The sequence below is a fragment of the Rhipicephalus microplus genome, chromosome X (genome assembly GCF_043290135.1).
Source record: "Rhipicephalus microplus isolate Deutch F79 chromosome X, USDA_Rmic, whole genome shotgun sequence".
Classification (NCBI taxonomy): domain Eukaryota; kingdom Metazoa; phylum Arthropoda; class Arachnida; order Ixodida; family Ixodidae; genus Rhipicephalus; species Rhipicephalus microplus.
The window spans coordinates 62,965,356-62,981,895 of NC_134710.1; the positions used below are offsets into that span (position 1 = coordinate 62,965,356).

At 49.9% G+C, this 16,540-nt stretch overlaps 1 protein-coding gene across 1 annotated transcript in view; it reads right to left on the minus strand.

Moving 5' to 3' along the window:
• Positions 1-602: 602 nt before the first annotated feature.
• Positions 603-16,540, minus strand: part of LOC119176709 (protein toll) — a 34,265-nt gene continuing 18,327 nt past the window's right edge. Inside the window, exons 4-7 of the mRNA XM_037428068.2 lie at positions 15,004-15,572; positions 14,748-14,889; positions 3,801-4,125; positions 603-1,385 (exon numbers count right to left, since the gene is read on the minus strand). Coding sequence (XP_037283965.2) covers positions 1,103-1,385; positions 3,801-4,125; positions 14,748-14,889; positions 15,004-15,572 — 1,319 coding nt within the window. The 3' untranslated portion in view covers positions 603-1,102. The remainder of the gene's footprint in view (positions 1,386-3,800; positions 4,126-14,747; positions 14,890-15,003; positions 15,573-16,540) is intronic.

Consider the following 16,540-nt stretch of genomic DNA (forward strand, 5'->3'; position numbering starts at 1 on the left):
TTGCGAAAATACATGGTTGTTTTACATGTAGGTTATAATGTTTTACATGCAGTGTATAATGAACTATAGTTATTTTTTAGCATAAAAATGTGAAAAGGCAGTATTGCGCAGAGGCTCTGAGGCTGTTCTGTAGTATACACCCACAGATGAAACGAATTTGCAGGAGAATGGAGGCTTCAATTGATCACAGCGACAGCAATCGACAAACAAATTTTTTGAAGCCACTGTTTTTTTTTGTTGCAACACAATCATTGTCAGTACATACACTAACGAAGGCAAGTTTCATTGTTGCAAACGTTGGCTTCAGCGATATTCTACCGCTGTCAGTCGAGAAGACAGCTGTGATGTAAAAGGTACGTTCGTCGTTTGTATGTGGAGGCCGTGTTGAGCAATAATCTAAATACACAAGTACTTTCAAAGAGCCGGTTGTCCAGCACTTTAATCTAACCATTAATTATTTGAACGGCTTATCACTTCTTAGCCGCTTTTCTCTGCCCTCTGCGTTTTCATAAATAAATATTCGTTTAAAAAAGGCCTATATCGCTGTGTATATGTGCTGCGCTGTTTGACTGGGAATGTAATATCTCCAGAAAAAACAGGTGTTATAATGCTTCTGTCTCTGCACATTTATTTGGGCATCACAGAGTCCACATTGGTCTGAAGATTGTCATGGAAAGCAACATTTTGACGAGAAACAAACGTGCATTATAGCTTCGAATAAGAGTCCCTCAGATCTGTTCTATGATATAATGAGAGCTTTTATAAATAGAACCGGATGCCTGCCCATTTAGCATGGATGATAAAAACGGGCAAACATGAAATGAATGCGCAATAAATAGTTCAATGAGAAGTTGAAAATGAAACATCCCCTGGCACTCTCATGCATGCAGTAAAAAGCAACATAACTGTGAGTGATGGCAGAAGAGAGAATCGACAGGCATCCTCGAGGAACCTCCCTCGACTAGGTACAAAAATGCACAACGCATAATGAGCATAATGGCGAGTTCGGTCCCATTCACAGTCGTAAGGGTTCGGATTCTACACATTCAGGCAAGAGAGAGATCTTGGGCTAAAGGACTGAGACCATGGTAGCCGCATGACCTCAGTGCGTCGCCGAAGAGACTGTAGTCATTGGGTACTCGTTTGCGATGACCCTAGTGCGGGCGTCTTTCTTAGGCAACGAGTAGAGCAGCTTGTCCCAGAAGTGGGGTTCACCCCAACGCAGATAGTTGGTTTCTTGCATGTACCGCTGCAGTTCTTCGTCAATGCCTTCGGGGCAGACCTCGCCAACAGCTACGATGATGAGGCGGTTGATGTTGTCCTGCAGGGCACGGTGCTGAGCCAAACGAAACTCCCAGCGGCACCATTCGCTCTCCACATAATGCCTTGGGAGAAGTAAAGAAAACAAAAAGAAAGAAATTTGGGAGGTTAATGGGGCCCTGCAACACTTTTTGAATTAGACATGGAATGAATTCACCAAAGGAGCTTACTGCCTCACGAATTCGCCATTCGCCACCACAAAGACTTTTATAATCCGTCGAGATACGAGTGGAGTTACGTAGAATAGTCGCACGCTGCAATTACATTATCATTCCACTCGAGCCGTCGAAAGCCCTAAAAGCTAAGCAGAGAGGGACGGAACGGAGAAGTCAAATACGCCACACGCGCCTCGTGACCTTGAGCACTCTCTCTCTCTCTTTCCCCGAATGCGCGGCTTCTCAGTGCGATCACGCGCGCACGCGTGAACAAGTCGTGGCCTCCCACGGCGGCTCCAGTCACGACCTAGCCTGCCATGCTCAAGTCAGCCAATTGCTGTACAATGGCTGTGACGAGGGATTTATGAGCCTGTATCGTCATTTGTAGATAGAAGAGAAAGCAATTATTAGCCAATTTTGCGAATTTATTGTAAAAACAGGCATCGTGCTCCGCTATAATATTTGGCTCGCGTGTACTCTGGAGCCCCGACTACAGATCGGCCGCGTTTTCTGGCCATGCTCAAAAAGTGTTGCAGGTATTCAGGACTATTCCTTCTATATATGTACAGTATGACCAAAATCCTCTTATGCTTCAACAGCGCTTAGGAGTTGGTTGGTTTATGGTAGCGAACATTCCAAAACGACGCAGGCTATCGTGACACCACAGTGGAGGGCTCCGGGCAATTTCTGCCACCTGAGATTCTTTCACCGTGCACTGACATCACGGGCCTCTAGCATTTCAGCTCCATTAAAGCGCGTCAGCCGCAACAGGCAAGAACCCGCGTCTTTCAGATCAGCAGCCAAGCAGTGGAAGTATTGAGCCACTGTGGCGGCCAACAGTGCTTTGAAGAAGGGTTTGCCGGATGGCCAAATGGTACATTTACTTGGAAGGAAAAACGCAGTGCGAAAATTGAGCACAAAAAGAGAGCCACACAACAAGAGCGCTTATGTCGTGTGATTCTCTTCTTGTGCCCAGTCTTCAAGCTGTTTTTTTTTTATTTTGAAGTGTTTTGAAGCTGACGGAGTTAACTCTACGTGAACTTAGCATTTTTCCGTGCAATTCGCACCTAAAGATATTCACAAGAATTAATTCACAGATGGTGAACGTTTTTTTAAGTTGGCATGAAATTAGTGAGCAGCACTTAATTTCGTTTCGTATCACGTTCATCTACCATCAACAGCAAAAGTTTACGGCACGCAAAACGTTAGATAAACCTGAATCCTCTCTTTGTCTAGGAATGCAATTTCGAAATAAATGTTTCATACTGCACTTGGCATTCCGACTATGCAGTTACCAGCTTTATTGCAAGCATTAAGCACTAATACTAAAGAAATTTTCGATTGTTGTGGATCCAACGTCCTACAAACTCTTGTTGTTGATAGTACAGTAATGCGATAATGAAGCTCTTAATGGCATAGTGTGTTTTTCAGAAGCATTCTAGCATATATATGAGTAAGATCACTTTGTAGGAGGCGATTCGAGCGAGGACACGATCCTCTACCATACACTGATTTTTAATTCCAATGGCAGATCACGAGCGCTGCGCCGGATTGCGAATGAAGCACGCATATTTGAGCGGTATTGCTCTCGCCGAATCGGCTATTGGAACGTGCGCGTCTCGGCGCGACCTCTTGGTGAGCGGAAATCTAGCGAAGGAGCACGAGAGGCTGCGAGAGAGTGCAAAGCTTTTTCCGGACATTCATCGGTGAATGGATGAAAGGCGGGTGCACAGAATATGCCACTTGAACTTCCAGTCAAAATCTGCCAATTTTCGCAGAGCAAGAATTCTTGCTCCACGGAGCAATCCGTGATCTGCAGTTGCTCTTAATCTGCCATTGAAACACTCTATTAACGCTTCCAATCTGCCAGATCAGAAAAACTTGATCTGGATCTGCCATTAGAATTTAGCATTACTTCGTATATGAAATATACGCAGGCTGTAAATTAAGTAAATTGAATCGTGAGGTTTAAGCTTCAAAGTCCCGGAAAAGCGCAGTGAATGATGCGGGAGTCGTTGGAACAGGGTTATCATTAATTCTGACCACAGGCGTTTATAACTATGCACCGAAGTAGTCGAGCATTTTTAAGTTCATCTCTAAGAAAAGCAGAATCGGCGTTGTACTGAACCTGTGACTTGGTCTGCGCTATAGGAGGCGAGTACAGTCACTATAGAAGAGCATTCGCAGATGCCAGCCACAGCAAACAATGTCTGCTAATAACTCAATAGTGAGCAATCATTCTGAGCAACCGAAGGAAACATGTTTAGACCTTCCAGATGGAACCTTCGTATAAAGTATCTCAGGGGAAATTCATGAAGGACTCACTGTGTCAAAACCAGCAGTGTTCGCCTTGAGCACGATACGGCCTCCTGGACTATATCTTGGATCAGGAAGCCACCCTTGAAGTTACGGTCGTACGTACAGACATAGAAGCCGTGCGCCTCGATCTTAGGCAGAAGCTCGTTGTATGCCCACTCCCGATCTTTGCTGCTGAACGAGAGGAACACGTCGAAGTCCTTGTCCTCGTCAATGTCGTCCTCTTTGATGCAATTGAGTGAGTGGCCGATTCCGCGCGCGTACAGCCACACCCGTATCTCCTGCTTGTACTTCAGATACAACGTTACGGAGGCCATGGCAGTAACCAACAATACTGCAGAAAAAAAGACACCGGTAAAGACAGCCTTCACACACACACACACACACACACACACACACACATATATATATATATATATATATATATATATATATATATATATATATATATATATATATATATATATATATATATATATATATATATATATATATATATATATAGCCTAGCCACCCACACGTAGTGGGTCGGCAGCAAGAACGGCTCAAAATCTGGAGGAAAAAAGAAGATAGATCGCGTGCTTCTTCTCTGCTTGAGAGCCAGCCACGACTGACGCATCGTCCTAGAGCTAGCTGCTCGGTGGTTTAATAAACCCCTCAGTACTTGTGAGATGCGTACAGCGGCTCGACAAGGTAGGTGACAGGAGATGTTTGACGTACAACTCGATAAAGACCATGGCACCTGGACGAAAGCTTGTGGGAGAGTCCCGGAGGATTAGAAGGAATCCATAGCCACACCAGTGAGTTAGGAGCAAAACTCAATGGCGTGGTTGACGCGCCGGGGCGATATTTTTGGCGCGTCTGGTCGTTTGACGTGAACGCACGAGCAAGCTTCCAACATTCTTCAGCGTGTGCTGCTACTCGAGAAACGGTTGTCAAATCTGAAAGGTCCAGTCGATAAGGAAGAATGATATTGCTACCTGTAGGCTGCCACAAACCATAGTGCGAATGCGCGTGTGCGCCCGACGAAGAAGATGAGGCTCGCTGGCTGCTCGAGCTCGGAGCCAGACTGGCCAGTGCTGCAACCGCTCTTGCAAATATATTTTTCGAATATATTCGCAATACTTTGTCTCGTTACTCACGTAACATATTTGGTGGAGGTGGAACGATCCCCGTCCTCACCACGCAGCTCCGCAGTGGCCGCATCCTCCAGCTTCCCGCCATGGCTTCCAGTGACAACGCGTCCGCTTCATCATCTGCGGCTTCTCCGACAACCTTTGTCGCCGTCCAAACACCACGTGATCCCGGGACATTTTCTGCGCAACCTGGCCTCGACGTCGACAAATGGCTTCGCCTTTATGAACGGGTCAGTCAAACTCACCGTTGGGACCCTACCATGATGCTCGCTAATGTTCTCTTCTACTTGGACGGAACCCCGCGTGTCTGGTACGAGACAAATGAGTCCGAACTCACCAGCTGGGACACGTTCAAGGAGAAGCTACGTGACATCTTTGGGGACCCGACCGGTCGCCACGCAGCTGCACGACAGGAGCTGGCTACCCGTGTCCAGTCGCCAACTGAATCGTATGTGTCATACATCCAAGAAGTTCTCGCTCTTTGCCGAAAAGTGGACGAGGCGATGTCTGAGGCTGAAAAGGTTGGACACGTTTTGAAGGGGATCGCGGACGACGCCTTCAATTTGCTGGTGTACACTAACGTCTCGACCATCGACCGTGTAATTCAAGAATGCCGCCGTTTCGAAACAGCAAAAAGCCGTCGGGTGCGCCCTCCTTTTTCTCGGTTGCCAAACACGGCGGCTACGTCCACCTGCTCCGATTCTACCGTCACACCGCCCTTTGAGCAGAGTGTAACGCGTATCGTTCGACGGGAACTTGAAGCAGCAAGTCCAGCGCCGCTTCAGCCCACTTCTTTCGAACATACGATACCGACAACCCCCGCGATCTCCGTTATTCAGGCGGTCGTACGACAAGAATTCGCCAACCGCGGGTTCCCTGATGCTTGCCCCATCTCTTGCCCCTCCTCCAGACCAATTCCCATTAATGCACCTCGACGTGACCCATTTGTTGCTCCACGATCTCGCAACCCGGCGGAATGGCGAACTCCTGACGACAAACCGATCTGCTTCCGGTGCCACCGCGTTGGACATGTCTCCCGCTACTGCCGTGCCTCCTGGACGCCGCCACATAGGAGCCAGTTTTTCGCACCTTATAGCCCATATGAAGATCTTCGCCGGTATTCGTCCAGCCGTACCGCCCCCGCTTTCGACACGTCTAACAGCCGCCTTCCTGCTCGTTCTCCGTCCCCTCAACGCCGTCGTTCCCCGTCGCCCCAGCCACGCCGCCATCACTCGCCGCCTAACTTTTCATCGTACCCGACGGAAAACTAGACAGTGCAGCCCCTGGAGGTAGTGCTGCATCATCCCTGTCTGAACCAAACCCTCCATTGACGCTTCATACGAACAAAAATCTTGTCGATGTACACGTGGACGGTATTTCTCTGTCGGCACTAGTCGATACTGGCGCTCATGTGTCCATAATCAGCGTTCATCTTTGTCGCCGCTTAAGAAAAGTACTCACGCCCCCTGCTACCGAAGCTGTACGTGTGGCCGATGGCGGCACTGTTCCTGTCATTGGCATGTGTACGGCTCGCATACGCATCGCCGACCGTTACATCCCTGTTCTATTCACGGTGCTCCAGAACTGTCCTCATGACCTCATCTTAGGGATGGACTTCCTGTCGACCCATTCTGCTCTGATCGACTGTTCCGCTGGTACTCTTTGCTTAGACCTTCCTCTTCAGCCGGATATTCACCCTGAACCTCAACACGGCCTTTCTGCCACAGACTTCCTCCGCTTACCGCCTAAAGCCCTCACATTCACCGAATTCGCCACGACCTCACCCGTATTGGATGGGAATTACATCGTCACGCCGATTCCTGATGTCCTACTGGCACGTGACGTCACCGTCCCTCACTGCATCGTAACTGTAGCCTCCAACCGGACCCGTCTACCCGTCATAAATTTCGGCTTCACAAAGCAAGTCCTCCCTGAAGGCATCCTAATTGCCACGTTGCGGTCCTTAGCCGATGATCACGTCACCACTTTCGCAGCCGACGCATGCCCCAATTTTCCTTGTCGCCCACTCGATGCCACATGCCTCGACATGTCAATACGTCCCATGATCGACCCTGACCTTCCCCCAGCGCAATCAGCCGCTCTCGCACGCCTTCTAGCTTCCTACCGTGACATCTTCGACCTTGACGACCGCCCACTCGGCCAAACTTCTCTTGTAAAGCACCGCATCAACACCGGTGATGCTGCTCCCATTCACCGTCGACCGTATCGCGTGTCCGCGTCGGAGCGCCAGATTATTCAAGCTGAAGTGAATAAGATGTTAACTAAAGGCATTATTGAGCCCTCATCAAGCCCATGGGCGTCACCCGTCGTCCTGGTTAAAAAGAAGGACAACACATGGCGTTTTTGCATCGATTACCGGCATCTAAATCGAGTCACCAAAAAGGACGTGTATCCTTTACCACGTATTGATGACGCCCTCGATTGTCTCCACGGCGCACGCTACTTTTCATCCATCGACCTTCGTTCTGGTTATTGGCAGATTGCCGTAGACGAGAAAGACCAAGAAAAGACCGCCTTCATCACTCCAGATGGCCTATACCAATTCAAGGTTATGCCCTTCGGCCTATGCAATGCCCCCGCCACGTTCGAACGTATGATGGACTCTCTGCTACACGGGTTCAAATGGTCAACATGCCTGTGTTACCTAGACGACGTCCTCGTATTTGCACCTACGTTTGAGACCCACCTTGAGCGTCTGTCGGCCATTCTCGACGTCTTCCGCAAAGCTGGCCTCCAGTTGAACTCCTCGAAGTGTCACTTCGGCCGCCGACAGATTACCGTGCTGGGCCACCTTGTCGATGCTTCTGGTGTGAGACCGGACCCTGAGAAAATTCGTGCCGTCACGAATTTCCCAGTACCCCAATCCGCCAAAGATGTCCGGAGCTTTGTGGGACTTTGCTCCTACTTTAGGCGGTTCGTGAAAGATTTTGCGGCAATCGCCCAACCACTTACCGATCTTTTGAAGAAAGGCGTTCCATTTTCGTGGGGGTCCACTCAAGCTGCCGCCTTCTCTCACCTCATAACACTTTTGACGACGCCCCCTATCCTCGCCCACTTTGACCCATCTGCCCGAACTGAGGTCCGAACTGATGCCAGTGGTCACGGTATCGGAGCCGTTCTCGCCCAATGCCAACAGGGACACGACCGCGTTATCGCGTATGCTAGCCGCCTCCTTACACCTGCAGAGCGTAACTATTCGATCACAGAGCGAGAATGCCTTGCTCTTATCTGGGCGGTCTCAAAATTCCGTCCATATTTATATGGCACTCACTTTTCCGTCGTCACCGACCACCACGCGCTCTGCTGGCTTTCATCCTTAAGAGATCCTACAGGTCGACTTGGTCGCTGGGCTCTGCGACTGCAAGAATACACCTTTTCTGTGATATACAAGTCTGGACGCCTGCACCAGGACGCCGATTGCCTTTCTCGCTATCCAGTTGACCCATCGGCCACCATACCTGACAACGACGCCTTCGTGTGCTCCGTTTCTCAACTGAACCACATAGCCGACGAGCAACGCCGTGATGCAGCCCTACGAGCTATCATTGAGCGCCTCGACTCCTCCCCATCGAACCGATCCTATCGCTCGTTCGTACTCCAGAATGGCACATTATACCGGCATAACTTCCATCCAGACGGCCCATCTCTGCTGCTTGCCATACCCAAACACCTCCGCTTGGCTGTACTCCACGAACTTCATGACGTTCCTACTGCCGGTCACCTGGGTGTGTCCCGCACATACGACCGGATTCGCCGTCGCTTCTATTGGCCAGGTCTGGCACGGTCCGTCAGAAGATACGTCGCGGCGTGTGAGGAATGTCAGCGCCGCAAAACACCATCGACGCTTCCGGCTGGGCGCCTTCAACCACTCGATATTTCTACTGAACCTTTCTTTCGCGTCGGCTTGGACTTACTCGGCCCTTTTCCTCTGTCTTCTGCTGGCAACAGGTGGATAGCTGTGGCCACAGACTACGCCACACGCTACGCAATCACACGCGCCCTTCCAACAAGTTGCGCCACTGACGTCGCCGATTTTCTTCTACACGACGTGATCTTGCAACATGGTGCTCCACGCCAGCTGCTCACGGACCGAGGCCGCACATTTCTATCGAAAGTCATAGCGGACATTCTACGCTCTTGTGCAACACGCCACAAGCTCACTACGTCGTACCATCCGCAAACAAATGGCCTCACAGAACGCCTGAACCGAACCCTAACTGACATGCTTGCAAAGTACGTTTCCTCAGATCACTCTGACTGGGACATCGCTTTACCATACGTGACATTTGCCTACAATTCTTCGCGCCACGACACGGCTGGTTACTCCCCTTTTTTCTTGCTGTTCGGCCGCGAACCCACATTACCCCTCGATACGACGATTCCGTTACCAGCAGCTCCAACTTCACAATATGCTCTGGACGCCATCAGCCGGGCCGCCCACGCACGCGAAACCGCTCGTGCTCGCCTTCTGACCTCCCAAGCAAACCAACGGCGTCGGTACGACCAACGACACCGCGATGTGCACTTTTCGCCCGGTTCGTTGGTTCTGCTGTGGTCTCCGACCAGGCACGTTGGCCTGTCTGACAAGCTGCTCTCTCGGTACACAGGGCCCTACAGAGTGCTTCGTGAGGTGACTCCCGTCACTTATGAAATCACTCCTGCTGCCTCGCCGTCTTCATCCACCCCTAGGGCCAGCGACATCGTACACGTCGCACGCCTGAAGCAGTACCACTCGCCCAATGATCTTGACATCTAGATGCGCCGAGACGGCGCCTTTGCCGACGGGGGTTATATGCTACCTGTAGGCTGCCACAAACCATAGTGCGAATGCGCGTGTGCGCCCGACGAAGAAGATGAGGCTCGCTGGCTGCTCGAGCTCGGAGCCAGACTGGCCAGTGCTGCAACCGCTCTTGCAAATATATTTTTCGAATATATTCGCAATACTTTGTCTCGTTACTCACGTAACAATATCCATTGTTGATGATGGCTCGCGTCTATAAAGAAGGAAGAAAGGCGAAAATCTAGTGGTGCTTTGCGTTGCAGTGTTGTAGGCATATGTCACAAAAGGCAGTATGCTATCCCAATTTGACTGGTCGGATGAAGCGTACATGGCCAGCATATCTCCAAGCGTACGATTAAAACGCTCTATCATCCCATTAGTTTGCGGGTGATAGGCTGTGGTAGTGCGGTGTATGATGCGACACTCGCTCAACAACGCTTTGATGGAATCGGAGAAAGAACGTGACCGCGGTCGCTTAAGAACTTCCGAGGTGCCCCATGCCTTAAAACCAGGTTTCGCAGTATAAAACATGCAACGTCTTTTGCGGTAGCAGATGGTAACGCAGCTGTTTCAGCGTGCCGCGTTAGGTGGTCGATAGCTACAAAGGCACAGCGGTTGCTACTCGAAGTATAGGGAAGTGGACCGTAAAGGTCAATTACCACACGATCGAAAGCTCGTGTTGGACAATGACAACGGCTGCAAGGTGGCATGTTGAGCGGGCATTTTGCGTCGCTGGCACGTAAGGCAACACCTTACGTAATGGCGAACAAAACGGTACATAGCACGCCAGTAGTACCACAGCTGCAAGCGAGTGTGTGTTATTAACACACCGGCGTGGCCACATTGCGGATCATCGTGGAAGGTGGCGCAGATGTCAAAGCGGAGATGTCAGAAAATGACGAGCAACCACTTACGGCCGATCGAGCTGTAGTTGCAACGGTAAAGCAGGTTATCTCGAACAGCGAGGTGTTGCGCTTGACGGCGAAGTGTCCTGGAGCGGGCGTCCGGTTTGAGAGAAAGTCCAAAAGGGAAGAAATCCAAGCGTCTTTGCGTTACTCGGAAGGCATGTCCGAAATGCTGATGGCCAAGATAGCATTGGTGGAGATAGGCGAGCTGACAGGCTCTGAAACCAACGGCGAACGTGACAGGGCATCGGCATCGGAATGCTTCCGACCAGAACGGTAGATAACACGGATATCGAATTCCTGTACCGCAATGCCCAACGAGTGAGTCGACCATTAGGATCTTTTAGGGAAGATAACCAGCTAAGCGCATGATGGTCTGTCACAATATCAAACGGACGTCCAAATAAATAAGGCCGAAATTTTCCGATCACCAAAGTAATGGCGAGGCACTCCTTTTCAGTGACACTGTAATTCTCGGCTTAACTGAGGGTGCGGCTGGCATATAGGCAACGACGTACTCGTCAAAGCCATACTTGCGTTGGGCCAGTATGGCCCCTAGCCCGACACCACTATCGTCCGTATGAAGCTCCGTTGGAGCAGACGAGTCGGAATGTCGGAGTATGGGAGGTGTAGTGAGGAGCCATTGGAGTTCCTGAAATGCATCATCACACGCCTAAGACCATGCTGACGAATCAGAACTTCCAGCAAGAAGATTGGTCAAGGGGAAATAATGGAGGCGGAATTGCGGACGTCGCGCCGGACAAATGAACATAGGCTGATGAAGCTTCGGTGCTCTTTGATGATGGTTGGTTTTGAAAACGCCGCGACTGCATTAAGTTTTCTAGGGTCCGGGAGAATGCCGTCCTTAGAAACCACATGGCCGAGGATTACAAGCTTGCGAGCGCCAAAGTGGCATTTCTTCAAGTCAAGTTGAAGTCCCGCCGTGGAAAGGCATGTAAGAACTTGCTCGAGGTGACTGAGGTCGGTCGCAAAGTCGCTTGAAAATACCACAATGTCGTCCAAATAACAGAGGCACGTTTCTCATTTCAGGCCTCGCAGGATGGTATCCATCATCCTTTCGAAAGTGGCAGGCGCATTGCAGAGGTCAAAAGGCAGAATAGTGAATTCATATAGTCCATCCAGTGTTACATAGGCTGTCTTCGGGCGGTCACCCTCTGCCATGGGCACCTGCCAGTAGTCGGAGCGTAAATCTAACGAAGAAAAGAACTCTGCTCTTTGTGGGCAGTCCAAAGCATCATCGATTCGAAGAAGAGGGTATATGTCTTTGCGGGTTATCTTGTTGAGTCGGCGGTAGTCAACGCAGAACCGGATGGATCCGTCTTTTTTTCTTGACGAGAACAACCAGTGAAGCCCAGGGACTGTTGGAGGGCTCGATGATGCCACGTTTCAACATGTCGTCCACTTGTTCGTCGATGACATGGCGTTCAGCAGATGACACACGGTACGGACGCTGTCTTAGCGGGGCTTGTTGACCGGTGTCAATACGGTGAACGATCGCAGAGTCTCGGCATAAGCCTGACTGGTCACGATCGAACGAAGAGCTAAAACGGAGTAGAAGATTTATAATCTCTTGGCGCAGAGTTGGTGTGAACTCAGAGTCGATGGCATCCGAGAAGACGTCCAGAACATCATTAGGCGCGTTGGTAGTAGTGACAGCACTAATTGGGAGCGAAACCGTAGAATCGGGTATAGTAGCTGAATTGATGCACTCGCAAAGTTCGTAGTTTCCCAGGCATTCTCCACGTAGTAGGGATCACGGGCTGTCCGAGGGATTGCGCACATGAATGGCAGCGTGATCATTGCGAAAAACGACGACGGCAAACGGAAGCATGAAATTTCGACGGCACGCAGATGTGACCGATGGCATATACAACACAGGTGGTTTCGAAGGAGAGGCACACGACACCGGGACAACAACAGCTGAGAAAGGCACTATGTCAACGTCAGAAGCAGCAAGCACTCTACACGAAGCGCCATCGCCGGGGTTATAGAACGGCACAGATAACGTGAGTTCGGCACGAGCACAGTCGACCAAAGCAGAATTTGACGAAAGAAAGTCCCACCCAAGAATGGCGTCATGCGAAACGGAATAAAACTACAGCTGCGACGATGTAAATCACACCTTGAATGACGACTCGTTCAGTGCACAAAGCTGAAGGCTGAACATGGTGAGACGTAGCTGTCTGCAAAGATAGGGTGGCAAGTTGAGTGTCACTTTCTTCAAGTTTCGGCACAGTTTCTCGCTAATTAGAGATACGGCAGCTCCAGTGTCAACAAGTCCGTGCACCTTAATGCCATCAATATAGACTTTGATTTCGTTCGGGAGACATCCGTTAGGTCTTGAAGTTTTCGCTGCCCACGCAGTTCTTGCCTCCGGAACTGCGCCCGCCAGTTTTCCCCTCGCGGTGGGCTGTTGCGATGTAACATTGGAGAAATAGACCGACGACGAAGAGAAGGCGAACGGGTTGAGCCGGATGGTCGGCAACCGGGACGTATATCTAGAGGTGGATCGGCAGGAAAGGGATATCGCGGCTGAGTGGGCATGGTGGGCATGTAGTGTGAGGCCCCTGCAATGTCATGAGAAGGGAAGCTGCGACTGCGGCAGTGACGAGCTATGTGGCCTGGGATGCCACATGAAAAACATACTGGCCGATTATCCGGAGTGCACCATTGGCTGATAGTAGGGGCACTGTTCGTTGAATAAGGTACCATAAACGGCCGTGCAGGCGGCGTCATATAAACGTTCCGAACTGTTTCGTATACAGCCGGAGACGGGACAGCCAACGGGCGGGCCGGTGGCGCTGACAAATAAACGTGGCGAGTTGCTTCGTAGATAACTGAAGACGATGGTGCACGTGGCCGAGCAACAGCGGCTGCATACATTAGTGGTGCGGTAACAGATGGTAGAGCCTGAGCTGGCGGCAATGCTTCGGCAACTTGCGGTTGAATGACCTGGCGAAGCTAAGGCGACAAGGGTGCCATTGGTTCGGTAGTTCTTGTGATTATAGATAGCTGCCGGGCGACCTCCTCGCGTATGAATTGCTTTATGAGTGGCATCAACCCAGCGCGTTCGGTGGTGTCATGGTTATAGTCGAGGGATGAGAGGTCCGCGATGTCTTGAGCAGCGCAACGTGTGGAAGCGCGCTGCCTACGCAGCTCATCATAGCTTTTGCAGAGCTCTCACCTCGGTGACCGTCTGAGGACTCTTCGCAGGTAGCATTTGGAATGCACCATCGTCGATTCCTTTCATGATGTTCTTGATCTTGCCTGCCTCGTCCAGAGTCGAATTGACGAGCTTGCAGAGGAAGAGCATATCTTCGATGTAGCTCGTGAAAATTTCATCTGTTCTCTGTACTATGCCAAGCAAGCGCTGTTCATGACGAAGGCGGTGGCCAGCAGGACGGCCAAAGACTTCCGAGAGGGTTTTTGCCAATTCTGACGAGGTACTGAAATCACTTTGATGATTCCTGTGCCATAGTTTCTCCACGTCGGTCAGGTAAAAAAACTCACATTTGTGAGCTTATCGGCTGCGTTCCACTTATTGTACGTGCTCACCAGTTCATACTCGGTAATCCTGTTGTCCACATCTTGATCCTCTGTGCCACCAAATATGGGGGGATCACGCTGCCCGAAAGCGCCAGCACAGAAGACAGGTACGGGTGCGAGATCTGGAGTGGCGGCCTGAGACGGCCCCAGATTAGTCATTGTAGAAGGTCGTTGGAGTGTACGGCTGCGAAGTTCCAGGGTGAGGACCAGATGTATCCCAGCACGTCTTCCTCGTCTTTCTATATATATATATATATATATATATATATATATATATATATATATATATATATATATATATATATATATATATATATTCTATGATTTCGTTGAATTTGTGCCCGCAATCGTCAAGGGATATAAGTGCTTTAGTTTAAATTGAATTAAAGTTTCTCCGCGTAAATCATTTAAACCAAATCTACCTCAAGGAGGCGTGGACTTACAAGGCAGAAACACCTGAACAAATGTGTCACTCATATCCTATATATGCAGCTTCATGATGTACATATTCATAAGACGCGAATGAAAATGTGAAATGAAAACGTACCCAGGAGAGGAATTCCATATGCCAGCACAATGAAGACTTTCAGTGAAGGGCACAGGTCTTTTTCTCCGAGCTCCATGAACCTCTTTCCGGATGTATACTGGTTTTGTCCTAGAGCGCAGACAGTTTCGTTGTAGTCCTGAATCTGAGATGTGCACCAGAGAGGAGTGGAAATATACCGAAGAGTAAATGGAAGGCGATCGGCACATCGTGCGAGTAAGAGAGCTGAAGTCCAAGTAGTGAGTTACCACAGACTTACCACAGAGCTATTCGCTTCGGTCCATTGCCTGAAGGAGTAGTCTTGACAGCTGCACTTCCAAGGATTACCCGAGAGCCAGATTGCCGCTACTGTCCTTTCGGAGACCATGCGAAGAGGAAACGTACGTAAGGAGTTGTTGCTTATGTCTATCCGTTTTGTTGAAATAGGAATGACCCCTGATTCAATCTCTGAAAGCAGGTTATTGGCAAGGTTCAGTGAGGCGAGGGATGGAGTCTTGTAAACTAGTCCACTCTTCAGTTTTCTGAGGAGGTTCCAGCTCAGATCGAGAACGCGCGTTTTCGACGGGAGCTCTTCGGGAAGCTCCCTCAGCTCCCTGCGAGAACAGTTGACCAGAATGGCTGCAGAAAATGAAGAGTCTTGAAAGCAGGTGCACTCGCAACCTTGGCTGCAGTTGGTGAACCACACAGTGAGGTTCCCTACGGATAAGTCGAAAAGTTTCTCTCGTCGGTTCCAACGAGGCCCGTGGCAAACTGGGTCACCTTTCGCAGCTAGTGAAGCGCCAATTCTCACGAGCCACGTAAGCTGACAGTCACAGAGAAGTGGGTTTCCTGCAAAATAAGTTGCACGATACTGTATTGTCACGTGAAGACAACAACGTAAGAAATGAGGCTGTTATGCTATTCAGCTTTTATCCTCAAACCACAATAAACTTGGATATGTGGTGGGTATACAATTCAGTATAGTGCGCGTTGCATTACAAATAAAATAGAAGAGAAATATAAATTATATCACTATGACGTAGACTAGTCAGACATCGTCCAGTACACCTGTATCTGCATCATACGATAACGTTTATACTTGTCAGTTCTATGCAGTAAAAACAAACAGCAGCTGTAACAAGCAAGGACACGGTGTAAGAAAAATAATTTAGGTGTGGACGCTCTCCGTTTGCCGCACAGAGAGCGCGTCCAGATGATGTTCGCCTTTAGTACATGCGCCGGCCGCAGTTTTGTGAGGACGGGGGGGGGGGGGAAGGGGGGCACTGTGACATCCAAGGCTTAAGAAAGCTATACCACGAGAAGACAAACGCGCGTTTTTTTTTCCTCCTCATAGTGCTTTTTTTAAATCGTGCACGCTAGCAACTAGAGCTGGAAACTCATGCTGCGTTTCTCGAGATCGAAAAACGCCACGTGCGGCTACTAACGCCACTATTGGCTGCACAGTGCTAAAAAAAACCATACTTCTAACGCTGAGTTCGCCACCTGCGCAACGCCATTACGGACGCTACGCACGCCGCTCGTATTCGAAAGTAAATGCGCCGGCCGCAGTTGCATGGGAGGGGAGGGGGGAGGCGCTGCAGCAGCGCTGCCTCCCGCATAAAGATGGAAAAGCCAAGCCGGACGACCACGTCGTGATGCCACGTGCCAATATACGTTAAAGCATGAATGATAGTGTTTTAAAACCCGGCGGCTGCATTTTCGATGGAGGCGAAAATGCTATAGGCCCGTGTGCTCACATTTAGGTGCACGTTAAAGAACCCCAGGTGGTCGAAATTTCCAAAGCCCTCCACTACCGG